The sequence below is a fragment of the Lathamus discolor genome, chromosome 2 (assembly GCF_037157495.1).
Source record: "Lathamus discolor isolate bLatDis1 chromosome 2, bLatDis1.hap1, whole genome shotgun sequence".
In the NCBI taxonomy this organism is placed as follows: domain Eukaryota; kingdom Metazoa; phylum Chordata; class Aves; order Psittaciformes; family Psittacidae; genus Lathamus; species Lathamus discolor.
In genome coordinates, this window is record NC_088885.1 from 107,135,463 (window position 1) to 107,149,349 (window position 13,887).

Below are 13,887 nucleotides of genomic sequence, written 5' to 3' on the forward strand. Positions count from 1 at the left end.
AAAAAACAACCCTGTGTGTATAAAGCTTACTGGCATGCTTCTCGATAGACCTTGTATCAGATGCACTGTTCCTAAAGTGCTTGGGGAAGATTTTTGGCAGAATAGGTGTACGTTTGTTGAGAGGGTCAAATTTACTCTACTGGTATGCTGTTAATCCCCAGGGCAATCTCCTGTTGCAGGAGAATGGTAGTGAGAAGTCATGCAAGTTCTCTCATTCTTTGCAAGTGATGTGCCAATGTCCCAAGCTGGTGACAGCACTGCATTTCTCCATGGAGACTGTTAGGTGGGGAAAGAATAAAAAAAACTTTCTTTTCTTGCACCTGAAAACCAGAAACTGAGATACAGCTTCAGAACACTATAAATATTATAGGCAATTACGCACCAAGAAAGGGCAGGAACTAGCTAAAGCAAAATATCAGTTCCAAAAATAGATAAAAAATTAGCTTTAGATGGATTTAGTCTGGAAGCTAGGAGAAGGGCTTTCCAAGGCTTTGGAAAATTTTTCTAATAGTAGCTGTCAGAGCAACAAACAAAAAGCAAACTAATTTAAAAGTAGAGCTTTTTATACATAAAAAGAAATTTCTGAGATGACCTGAAATAACACAAGTCAGAACTCAGTGATCCAATAGGCTATATGTCCATATTGCCAAGTAAATTTGCCAGTCAACACCAACTTCTGAGGTTGGACATCAGGCTTGATATGTCATGAGTGAATCAAGTTAGAGCTCTTTCTACTGAGACTGAAATCACTAATGTATTTCATTTAGTCCAGCAAAAGCCATCCAGCTGCTCTGGCTTGTATATTACCTTCAGCCTGTATATGACTTATACAGGATGAATTCATAAAATCAATTCCTGATGAAAGCTCCATATCTTATTATCGATCTCCTTTTTCATATGAACCTTATGAAAATACTGATGTGAGCCCATGATGCTGTATGAGTGCTTCCTCATGTTACATTCTATACAAAAATATGCATGAGCATGCAGGTGTTTGCAGTGTAAACACCAATCCAAACAAAAGGTTGTTGTGATTTCATGTACTGAGGTGCAGTTCCAAACAGGGGGCTCACTGACTGTGGGCATTTGAGGTTGCAATTCGGTAGTGTCTGTACCTATTGTAACATGTTTTGTTTTGCAGATCCTTTCTTTGGGCTTCCAATTTGGAGTACAGTTCGAAAACACAGCATGATGGTTATTATGAGTGAGTCCACAAAGGTGACGTGAACTGTCTCAGTTTACTTTTGGTGGTGCTGACGTTGGTTTGCTCCATTCTTTTCATGCTTCTTATATAGCAGATACCTGTCAGTTGCTGTTTGAAAAAGGAATGTAAAGATAAGCTTCACCCAACCAGACGTTGTCTGATTGGAGTGATAACTGGAGAGAGATCTTTATTTTAAAATGCAGGGAGACTTTGTGGCAGGACAGCAATACCTTCTTGCCTTCCAGCTCACTGCGGGAGCAGCCCAGTGGGGGTCTCATAAATGACTACTGTATTTACTGAATAGTACGGCTGTTTCCTTCTAGCAGTATATTCCATAGTGCACTATTCTCCTAAAGAATAGCGTAGTATCTAGTGGCTAACTTTGCCCACTTTACCACCATTAGATTTGTATGGGGTGAAGGAGCCTGTGTTTACTACCAAATGAAAGGAGGGCATCCACAATTCTCCTTTTAATTAAGCCTAGCCTTGTAAACTATGAAAAGGGTATTATATATTAAGGCCAATGTTTTATTGTCAAGCAAGTAGGCTCCTATTGTGCATATTGCCAAGGAGAGATAACAGGGCTCTTATACTGTCAGAAATTTGTCCTGCCAAGTGGTAGTAGCAGTGTCTAAAACATGCCCAGTGTGTGTGTGCTGCCAGCCAGAGAAGGTTTGAACCTCACATTGATTTCTCTCATTAAATCATCAGGCAGTGAATGCACATTGACAGGTACTTCCTCTGGTTACAGAAGACCCAAACAAGGATCTTCCAAATAAGCTTCAAATTAACATTTTCAAATGGAAATGCATCTATCCATTCTGGCCTTACAGTGGTTTAGGTGGCGAGTAGGGTGTCTGTAGCCAGCTTATGGTGTCACTCTTATCTTTCTGTCTGCATTGGTTGGAACTGGGGCATTCATGAGGCAATTGAAAAGAAGAAATTAAAATTCAGTTGTAGGCCAGGTGGTGACTGAAGAGACATACCTTGTGGGCTAAACTTGACTCATTTGTTCAGATTTAACAGCGAGAGGGTTCTTTGCAGTCCAAACAGTAAATAGGAAAACACAACCTGAGAAAGAAATCTCAGAGGAAGAAAAATCTGATTAAGAAATTCTTATCATTCAAAACAATCTTCTACAGCATGAAAGTTAAGAGTTCCTAACTTTATTTCTTTTTTCCCTGTTTCTGCTCTGAATAAAATCTTTGTGTCTTTGAATGAGTTTCAGTCTGAGTTTGGGAATGCAGCCTCTCCTTTTCCCACTGCCAGTCTAAACAGTCTTGAAATGAGAAGGATGTTTGAAGTAAACTCCAAATCCCATTTTGGGTCTATGTTCTTTATGAGGACAAATTAACTCTTAAAGAAACCTGTAGCTTTGCGAAGTTTTGGCTGCACCAATTATAATTATTGCTGTTACGATGCCAGTATTTTTCAGGACAGATCCTTGCTTAATGCTTATTCAAATTTCCATGTACATCAGTAGTAATACTGGCTGTTTATGGACTTCACAATGTGCCTCCAACACAGATAATCTGAATTTGTTCAAAACTAAAAATAAATGAGAAGTCTGGATGTTTTGTAGGTTTTAGAGTATTTACTAATTAAATGCACTACTTGATCAACAGCTTCATTTTTATAATGAGGAGTAATCATATACCTATCTTCAAATAATCAATAACTTGTCAGGGCCTTAAGTGCACCAAAAGGGGCTGATTACCCTGACATAACAAGTAGCTGAGAGACTATCTTGAAGAGCAGAAATTGGAAATATACACAATGCAGCATATTTTATCAGTCCAGATCTTTTACCCTCCCCTTCAATCATTTTTGTGGTTCCTTTAAAGGTGACTGAACAGTTTAATGCCAAGCAAAGTTCTGTACTCATCCTGCATTCTAAGCATATGCAGACATACCTTCACCAAGTATCAGGTAGATCGCATTTCTCACCTTCACAGTTAGAAAAGTTTTAAGAGCTGATGAATAAAAATAAAAGAGCAGTAATTGGAAAGGTCAGTTGTGAAGGTGTAGTTTAAAGAGAACTGGCAGTAGTTATCTACAGTAATGGAGTCAGCAAAGTGAAGATCTCTCTCCAGAAGAAACTTAAAGAGAAACTGCTAGAGTCATGATCTTCCTAATGATATCAGAAGGGTGATAAAATGGATTAGAAAGTCATTAAATCTGATACTTTGGCAGAGACCAAATATCATCCAGTCAAAAACCAGAAAGAGTCAAAAGTCTCATTTTGGTGTTAGGCCATATTAAAACCCCAAAAATTTTCTTGGTTGAGCTCTTCAGCTCTTGGTTGAAGTCTGGGTTCGGAATAGTCCTGCTGAAGCCAAATAAATCCTTTCAGTAAGACAGGAGGCTGGAAAGGAGATGTGGTGCCCAGCTCTTTGGTCCAGGTGTTCATGCAGTCATTAACAAGGGAGGAGCTTAGCCCATGGACAGTTTGGGCTTTATTCAAACTACTGTCATTCACTGAACTTCTGGGCATGTGTCTTGTCTTTAATGCCTCTTCCAAAAATGCTCAGATGAACTACACCTCGGTGGGTATATCTCTTTTGTTTCCTACACAGAGAATGGGAGCACTTGGGCATCTGGGTGACCTGGATCATAGCGCTTGCTTGTGGCTGCAGAACAAACAGCAACCTGGGAAGTGAAGTCAGACCTCTGGAAATAACAGGATTTGGGGACCTGGGTCCCACATGATTTGCACAGAGGATGCGGAAAAATTGGACTCCTGTCCTGCTTTATCCTGCAGGAAGGGGAGGTAAACGATACTGTGTGAGTTCAAAGACTTCTATGAAAATGCAGAGCTGCCTGGGTGTGTTATCCCATAGCAAGTTCATAATGTCTTATTTATTCCAACACAAGAGTAAGGGCATAAGCATCCCTTTGAGGGAACCCTGTTGTACACCTATTCTTGGGCTGGTCACTCCAAAAATAAGCTGAAACTGAGGGCTGGTTGGTTTGTTTATCCAGCCCAAGGGAAGAAGCAAAATAGGCAAGTAATCAGGCTCTTAGGTACATATGCTCTATTAGTGGCATCTAAGGAGATGAATGTGGAAGAAAAAAGGATGCAGAGATTTTTAAGGCTAAGAACACACAAAGCTTATCTTAAAGCAAGACATGCTGCTCCCAGGTCTATCTTTATGAAATCTCTGTCTCTGGATCAAAGAAACAGAATTGCTCTAACAGCTTGTTCTTCCAAGATAAGCCAAACTTTCACTGCCTCTCCTCCAACTTGCGCTGGCATGCTGTAGATGGCATGCTTTTCTGTTTGTTTACCAAAAGGTACCATGAGATAATTAAGGCATCTAAACTAGAGCTTTCCAAGAGAAAGAACTTTTTCTGTATTCTCAAGTTCTTAATATCACAATGTAGTTCTGTTTCCTGACAATTCTGAGAACTGCACAGATTAACTTTTAATGAAGGACACCACAGCAAGCACAGCCTTGTGTTTCATCTATTTCTTGCTGAGGCAAATTACAAACTAAAATCTTCCCTGTGTACTTAATCTAATTTAAATCTTAAAGTACATTTGAGTGAAAGGATGTAATTTGTTATTTTAAAGCTGATCCATATACTTGGGTTAATGGCATTCATATTCTTAAAAAAACACAGTTGTTAGGTTTAGAGAACTAAACAGCATCTGTGGAGTACTAATTCTCTATACACGGGTCTTTAAAAACAGCAGACTGCCTTCCAAAGTCAAAGGCAGAAAGCACTCTGCATATATTATATCTGCACTGCTTCCTATACTGAATCTTTTACAGAATAGGGTCAAAGCTAGAGTCTTTCTTTAAGCTCCCGTTAGCAGGAGAGTTCACCTTATCCCATTCTGATCCCAGCCCACGGCAGGGGAGTTGGAACTGGATGATCTTAAGGTCCTTCTCAACCCAAACCATTCTATGATTCTGCCTGTTTGTGGGAATATGAGTCTTGCAAGCTCCCTCTCCTCCATAAAACTCCTCCTTGTGAAACAGGGTAGCCTCAGCCTTCCTTTTGCTAGTTTTCCTTTGTTCCAGTAAGATGTCCTACCTCACAAATGCATGGATTTTGCCATGGAAGCAGTTAGGACCACTGTAATATGTCATTTAGCCACTGAACCATACCAAGGCATTGAAAAATGGCACTGGAACAAGAAAGCCTGTCTTCTCTGTTTCCGTAATGTACAGTGCATGTACACTGCGTGGTATGGCATGTGTCATGCTACCCTCTGGGTATTCACAAGAGTGGAGGGGTTCTGCTGATTGGACCATGGCATCCCTCAGCCCTGCAGGGCTGTAAGAAAGCATGGCTAGGCTTCCAAGGCGGTTATGCCCTCCAAAAGCATCAAAATGGAGAAACCAGGGATAAGGGCAGACTACTGTTTAGTAAGCAGTGTAAAAAATCCAGAGACATAATTCCTGATCAGGACCCAAAAAGAAATTAAACATAATATATTAAAACAGATGTTTTATAAATGTAATTGCTTTTTAATAACTGAACTCAGGACAACACTATCACTCATACCAGTATAAAACCCTCCAAGCAGGACTCAGTTGCCCAATGTTAGAGCTCCTTGTTCTCAGTACAAGTGGCTCCTTAGTCTCAGAAACAAAATCAACTCTGTGGATTTCAAAATGCTGCCTGGAAAGAGATGTGAACGGGAAGACTGCAGAAAGAGTGAGGTATGTGCATGCAAATGTACAATCCCAACAAACCCAGCTCAGCAGGCTTATGGATGCTCAATTAATGGCAAAGTAGTATTTACATAAAAATGTTGCAACCAACCTGTTAGAGAACAGATAGAATTTTCTTCTGTGTTGGAACTGCAGACAGTGTCCCTTTAAATCAATGTTATTTTTTTAATTTTATTAACTTTCCTGCTCTTTACTCCCAACAAGTCTGACTGTAGTCTCATTGCCAATGGAATATCTGAAGGTGAACGATGCAGTTTTCTCTTTTTACTTTGGTATTTTCACTGGGGTTCACTGGAATAAATGACACTTGGAAATATACTGAGGTTCTCATGGGCTAAATCCATCTTTATTCAGAAAGAAGATTTCCTGTATGCTGAGCTTGACAAACATATTCCACTAAATAATTACTTTGATCCCACCCACATTCCAATACCACTGTGCATACTTTGTCTGACTTTCTTTATGAATCACCCAATAAAACTCACCCAGTTCAAGATATTATTGGCAATGCTACAGTCTACGCACATTAAATCTCATTTTAAACAAAAACCTTTGAACCTGAAATGTTGCCAGTGCTTGAATCCAAGAAGTCGAAATCCAGAATGTAAAGCTTCTTAATACACCTCACCCCCTCCAACTTGTTCCCACAGTTAAAAAATACTACAGCTTACATTTGTAACACAACCAGGCACCCGTGGTTCAAGCCCTATATGGCGGTAGAAAAAAGAAAGGAAATGGTCATTTATGTATCAAGTGAGCAAAGTTGCTTTGGAAATTATTGAGACAATGAGTGTAGCCAGGAGTTGCTTTAGGACTGTAATTGCCCTTTCACATCTTGGGGAATTTAATTAAACAAAGGCACTATTTTTGAACCAGACAGCTCTTTAAACTTTTGATATTTGGTATTACAAACCATCTGGCCCTGTATATTGTCAGATTTCGTAACTCATACTGTGTCACCATCGTCCTCAGAGATTATACGTGGGGTTTTATGTTTATCTGTATCCCCTCTAGTTTTCAGTACATTTATTTCAGATAAAACACTTTGGATTCCCTCCCAGTTCAATAGCTGAAAAGTTCTGTGTAGAAACCAGCCCATGTCAAGAAGCATCATTCAGTTGTCCTCCTTATTTTGAGTAGCTTTTTAGTGGTTGTTTCCTGTTAATACAATCCTTGCTCAGTCTGTAGATCATTTTCTAACACTGTAAATAAAAGAGACACTGAGTCTTTTAGAATACTCTCAGCCTGCATTTTTAAAGGAACAAAAATTTGGATTTCAATTATTTCTTCAGCAAATTGACCTCTGTTATATTTTGCACATATTTGTCTGCTTCCCAAATGCGTGCCACTGTCTATCCATACATCTGCTTCAGCTCAGTGTTGCCTGAAATGTAATTACACTGTTGCTGATTGAGTTGGAGCACAAGTAGGATGAGTTCACATCTGCCCTGAAAAGACTGTACACACATCTGAAGACGGACTCCTCCAAAGGTCTAAACCACGTGTGTAGCTCATCCTGAAATTCTGTGTGCTTCCTACAAAAGCCAGGATTATCTAAACAAGGAGTTCTTAGGATGTAACCCCTTGACTTCTCTACCCCTCACATTTTTTAGGATTGACAGGTCCTAGCAATCACACAGATCAGGACAACAAGCCATGTCCCAAAGCAATCGTTCTCCTCACATGCATCCCACTGGCACCTACTACCCTTCAGATCAGCAAAAAACAGCTTAGCTGCCTGCATAGGCATGTACCAACTTCTCCCTGACTAAATGGATTACAGTGTTGTTGGCTTACTAGGGTGGCCAAGAAGACTTCAGCCAGCTAGGATTCACAAGTGATGGGAAACAGTGTTACTCCTGAATCTGACCTAAGTCCAGTTCAAGTCTGAAAAAGGTCTGCAGACAGGCTGCCAGACCCCCCTTCTGCTGGGATTTGAGTTTTGTTTCGATTTTACTTTGGAAAAATGCAATGTGAGCATAAGAAAACACTAAGAAGGTTCAAAAGCTGGTGAAAAAAAACAGAATTAAAAGTGCTGTACATGCAGCTTGCTGAGAAGAACTTGGGATGGAGGAGCAAGAGGGTGGGGAGAGCTGGTGCTATATTAATAAGAGAAAGGTTCAGAGGAAGAGGCCAGCTGGCAGGATGTTAAACTGATGTTGGAGGACAACCACCAAAAGGAAGAGCGGGTTTGGTGGTAGTGATAATTCAGTCCCATTTGTCCCTCTGAGGTGTGTTCTGGGATCTGAGTAACTCATTTCTGATTCAGAGGAAGAAGAGTGTGAGCTGATTGTATGTGCCAATATCTAAGCAGACCTAGAGAGATGCAAATTTAAACTCAGTAGACCAGGAAATGAAGGAGTGAATAAATGCAAATATATTAATCTGAAAATCAGGTTAGGTATTACCAGATAGGGACTGGTTGGGTGGGGAAGAGAGACTGTGTGGGCTGAGGAAAGGCTGGAAAACCTGGCTGACTCAAGGGCAGGTCTCTCAGGGAGGCAGGGTCTGGCGAGGCATTCGACTTAGAGCTGGCACATAAGGAACCATGCTAGATCAGATTGCTACCTGTCATATATGCAATGGCATCAGACAGTGAAAAACAGCCCAGATTTTTTTTTTTCTTACGTTTTATTTTATTTGCTGTTTTCCATCTCAGGCCTCACGCAGTATCAGGCACATTACAGAATCATAGAAGAGTTAGGGTTTTAAAGGACCTTAAGATCATCTAGTTCCAACCCCCCTGCCATGGGCAGGGACACATCACATTGAACCATGTCACCCAAGACTCCATCCAACCTGGCCTTGAACACTGCTTCTTTTGTTCTCTGTTCCTTTACCCCATAAGATGAGATTAATGACATTTACTTCCTTTTAAAATGATCTGGAAGTCTAGGATGAAGGGTTGGGTATATCAGTATCCAACATCGTAGCACCCCAGCTGCGCCTATATGTGGTTGCTGTGATTTCTTGAAATAGCCCAAAATCAGAGTCTTTTCCCTCTGATTAATAAATAAATAATACATTCAACAGGCAATTCAGTGAGGAAAAGATTCAGTTTCTGGTTGCCCAGTCTTTTTTCCTCCCAGTATGTTGGTGAGACACAAACCTCTGAGAACCAGGAAATCCAGAGGTGAGGTTCATTGGTACAGCCAGAACTCTGCCTTGTTTGATCAGTGATTCAGTCTTCCTATAGAATACACATGACACATGATTCCTGAAGTACAGCATCTCAGAGCTCCTCTACAGCTCTGATAAAGTAAAACCTACATCCAGGTGTGTGCCAGGAAATGAGGAATCTTGTATGTACACTGCACTCAAAACACTGAGACCCAGCTACCTGAAACAGCCTCTGATACATGAATCCGTTGTCCTCTTTCACTGTGAGCTTCAGCACCTGTGGGATGAAATACATAGATTTTCACTTGCCTGTTATAAAGCTCCCCCCAACCCCCAGCATCTATAGCCGAAAAGGAGTTGGGGATATCACCACTGGTAGTGGTCTTGATCACAAAATGAGGCACCAAGACTTGTCTCCTGATTTATGAGTCTCTTCCTTTTGCTCACACAGCTACTACTGCCATGCAACAGATTTGTTTGCAAACTAATGCCAAAAGCCATTGTGAGCTCCAGGTGCAGCCTTAATGTTGCACCAGGATGCACCTCAGGTGGGCATTTCCTACTTTCCAGAAATCTGAGCATCACTTGAACTTGTCACTGAATTTGTTGCTGTCATGGAATGACCCGAGGAACCCACAAGGAAAACTTAACTTTGTATTAACCAAGCTCTTTGTCAGCAAATTTAGGTGTTAATTTATTCATAGTTGGCATATTAATGTGTTTATAATCCTTCTGTGAGGCCTTCATTGGGAGCAGTGGCAGCTGGACTCTGATGTTAAAGTTCACAGTTAGCCACCAGCTCAAACTCTTACCCAGGAAAGAGGAAAAATTAAATAAAACTGAGTGCCGCACATGGGACTTTCACAACCGCAAGGGACGTATCAAAAAACCCTCTGATATTTTTATTGGAAGGGAAGAAAAGAACAGGGAGAAAAGGAAAGAAAAGAGAGAAGGAAGGAAAAGGGAATGCAGAAGAAAGATTTTATTATGAATACCTCTTTTTGGCAGAAACACTTTACTATATTTTCAAATGCAAATCAACTGTGTCCCAGACTTCAGTCCCCAGGTTTTCATATGTATCCATAGCTATTATAAGTCCCCCAGTGCTTGCATGTGTGTGTGTATATGTATCTAAATCCGTATATTTAGTCATCAGCCAATTCTGCTAAAGCACTCTGTAAAGAATAAAGAGGTGCTCTAAAAAGTAAAGAGTGTACAGTTTAACCTTAAAGCACAACATATACGTGCAGACAGGATCCTGGGGGTGGACAAGAAAACTATGAGTCAGTATTGTTCAAGAGGATAAGCAGTTGCCTTGGTGCACCAGCAGTCTAACCCCGATACATTCTTTGGTAAGCTTTACAGGAAAAAAGAGCTTTGCGGAGGAATCCGAAGGAGGATAGCAAGATGGTTGTGCAGATATTTATGGGATTCTCTTCCCACACACAAAGGGTAGCCTGGGAGAAATGCAAAGCCAGTTAATATGCAGACATTAAAAGCTGGCACTGCTGTCTGACCAGACTTGCTGCTTCACAGCAAAGGAGAGAAAATAGATAATAATATGCTACATAATAATATAACGAGATAATATGGGTGAGTTCCTGGGGCTGCAGGGTTTTTGAGCCTGAGGTTCTTTTACTTGGAATGGTTTTGACTGAAGATACGTCACTAATCCAACTACAGAACAATATGTTGCAAATATGTCTAGATGGATGTTGGGTATCTTGTGTCTAACTTGGTCACTTGTGTAGGTTTGAAAGGATTTATGTAGTATGTTATGTAAATACTATATGTCTTGCTGATCGCTATGGACTTTTTTGAGATAAATCATGTAGACAGCAGTACAGGTGTCTTTTATCACATGCAAAGGATCTTGCCAAGGAATCTTCCAGTTATATCCTTCCATCCATAGCCTTGGCTTCTACCCTTTATAGTGTGTTTTTCCACGATACAGAGTGTGCAAATATGAATTTATCTCTTTCTCAGGTTTTTTACTGCCTAGTGCCTGTAACTGACAATGAGAATTCCAGCACAAAATCTGCTAGAACCTTTTGGCAGATGTTACATTACTTGCTCATTAAGAGACTTGTCTAATAAAGTAAGTCTGTTATGAAAATTTTCTTTCATAATTAGTTATTTTAGAAAGGCAGCTCATCACACTGCCTGAAAGAGTCAGCATCTGTTCTATGCTTTACACGGTCTCTCGCCTGCTTTGCTTGTGACCAGTGGCAGAGAATCCGACCATCAACTTGACCTTTAGATCAGGCCCCTAAGGAGCACCTGGGGATTTAGTGAGGCCCAGAAGTTTAGAAATACCTAGTTACTTATTCATTAAGGAGATTTTGCATTGTGGATTGGCAAGAAGCCAAATAATATTTTTTCTTTTATTATTTTTTCCCCGTGTGTGTGTCACCATATGAGCCAAAGGTTTCGCCACAGAGTTTCCACTCACCTTTCCTGATGGCTGCTAGCGATGGTGCTGGGACCAACTGCACCCGAGGAAGTCTCATGTTCTAGAAGTAAAGTAGCAAAAAAAAAAAAAAAAAAAAGCCATTCCTGAACAGTTGCAATTGTCTTGTGAGGCTAAATCACCCTGATCCTTGCTATCTGTGCTATTTAAATACCACACAGTCCTGCCTACAGGGAAAGAGCTAACCACCACTTCAGAAGACCACATGCACATAGGAAGATCCAAAATTCATTTATATGAATTTATGTAAGCATGACCTCTTGCAATCATAATTTCCCCTTGCTTTATTTAATAAATACATAGAAATAACAAAATCCTAAATACCTAAAACCATTACATATGAGGCAATAATTAATTGATGATAATTAACACTATTAATATACTTCTAAGAGCAGTAATTCTGGTACATTTCAAATTATAAACCCAGTTGTCGTAGATGTATCTCATTAAAGTTCAATTTCTCATTCTGATGATAATAATAATGGTTAAGGTAGCTTTGACCACAGCAATCTATGGTTCGTGTGTGTTGTGAGCTCTTTGTAAGCAGCTGAAAAAAGGAACCAACCCCCTTGATTCAGTAAAACCAAACCCATCACATTTTAGTCTATTGCTACTGAATCCAGAGGAAATAAAACTAGGCCTTGATTGTGGTGAAAGATGCAGAGGGGAAAGAAGTGTTCCTGGAAATAACGTGTTAATAGAGATAATAAAAATGAAAATTTCAAGTACATTTTTCTGGCCTAGCTCTATAGCCAGCGATTTGTGACGTCAAGTATTTCCCCTCAATCTCCTCTTGAACTACCCTGGCAGAGAATAGCATATTTCATCTAACTTAGTAATGGTGAATTTACTTCATTCACTCAGATTTTGAGGTTATGTATCTGAATAAAAGCAAGCGTAGGATAATCAGTATCTAGTAGGCCCTAGTGAGTCATCTAAAGATTGAACATGTATGAAACACGACAGAGCTTGTTTGTAGGATTGTAGGGAAAAGGATGTGTGCATTTAAAAGAAGATTACACATTTTCATCCAATATGGCAAGGAGAACAAATAACAATAGAGATTTCATCCTTGCCCAACTTGCAAAATAAAAAGAACCATATGTTAAAAAAGGAGCTTACAAGACATGCTATTAAACATTCAGCTAAAACCAGAGCTACTGAAATTGTCTGGGTTTTTTTTTAAACCACGGAAAATAACTTATTTGACTTTCACGTGTCTTAACATCTTCATCAGTTATTACAGCAATAAAAATAAGACAGTGGAAGGCTCAGGTAAGACTCCTGGGTAGCACCAGTATCAGTAAGTACCAGTAATCACCTTTATCGAGTGCTCTGGGCATCAACTAATTAGAGCATTTGTTTTTATCCAACACTTTAAATCTTCCAATTTACAGCAGAAAATCCATCAAAACAGGGAAGACGGCAGCAACCCTCAGCACTGAACATAAGGTACAGCAAACAAAAGCAGAAAATGATGGCCATCTTTGCATGTACCCCTGAACTGAGTTGTTTTTAAAACAGAACTCACAGAAGTGGGGAACATGCTGTGTTTTTAAGACACGGGCTCCCAGCTGCGGCGTTCACCCGAGGAGGGTGCTCTGGGCAAGGTAATGGTGGCGGCCTCTAAGGGGACCTTTCTCTCCAGGTGACCTCAAAAGGCCTGAAGCAGGGACTTCGGCGGCATCACCGCGACCCTTCGAGTCTGGAAGCCACACCATGCAGCCCAAGGTGAGGCGGCCCTCTGAGGCGCGGCCCCGCTGTGGGGGTCCCTTCCCTCCGGCTGACCCCACAACGCCCGAATGGGGCCGTTCGGGGCAGGGCCGTGACCACGGCGGTCCCTTCCCTCAGCCCCGCTGCCCTCCTGCCCCTCGGCGGGCGGCAGAAAGGGCCCGGTGCAGAGATGGCGGATGGGGGCACGCCAGGTGAACGGGCTATGCCCCGGCGGCGGACGGCCCCGCTGCCCGCGGACGGAGCCGGGCCGGGTGGCTCCGGGCGTGAGTCAGAGGGATGGGCGGGGAGGCGCGGCCGCCACTGCCAGCGAGCGAACGCCGCACCGCTGGGCGGAGGCGGGGGCAGCGTGTCCGGCCCAGACCCCTCCTCCCGCCTTCCCCCGCCCGCTCCCTCCCTCCCTCCTCCCTGCGCGACTCTCCCGGGGACTCGGGAGACGCCGCCGGGCCCGGGGCCTGGACTGCGCGGGGCCTGTCCCCGTCCCGCCGCCCGCACCGCGGCCTCCTTTGCCGCCCGGCCGCGGGTTAAATGTAGCTCGGCGCCCCGCGGGGGCTGCAGCAAGATGGCGGGTAGGTAGCGCCCCCCTCCCCCTTTCCACACACGCCGCCTCCCCGGTGAGGCGCCAGCCCTCCTCTTCCCTCCCTCCTCTCCCCCGACCCGGCTTCGGAAGCGCTCCC

General features: G+C 42.1%; 1 protein-coding gene and 1 long non-coding RNA gene across 4 annotated transcripts in view; one reads left to right on the forward strand and one right to left on the reverse strand.

The window, feature by feature from the left end:
- Positions 1 to 8,523: 8,523 nt before the first annotated feature.
- LOC136008553 (uncharacterized) lies at positions 8,524 to 13,788 on the reverse strand. The gene is made up of 3 exons (XR_010610137.1): positions 12,801 to 13,788; positions 11,462 to 11,522; positions 8,524 to 9,286 (listed from the first exon to the last, which is right to left on the reverse strand). It is a non-coding gene; the product is annotated as an uncharacterized LOC136008553 (long non-coding RNA).
- The window catches only part of PPP4R1 (protein phosphatase 4 regulatory subunit 1), a 64,262-nt gene continuing 63,741 nt past the window's right edge, over positions 13,367 to 13,887 (forward strand). For all 3 annotated transcript variants that reach the window (XM_065667985.1, XM_065667988.1, XM_065667986.1), the window contains exon 1: positions 13,367 to 13,779. In XM_065667985.1, coding sequence (XP_065524057.1) covers positions 13,383 to 13,779 — 397 coding nt within the window. In that variant the 5' untranslated portion in view covers positions 13,367 to 13,382. The remainder of the gene's footprint in view (positions 13,780 to 13,887) is intronic.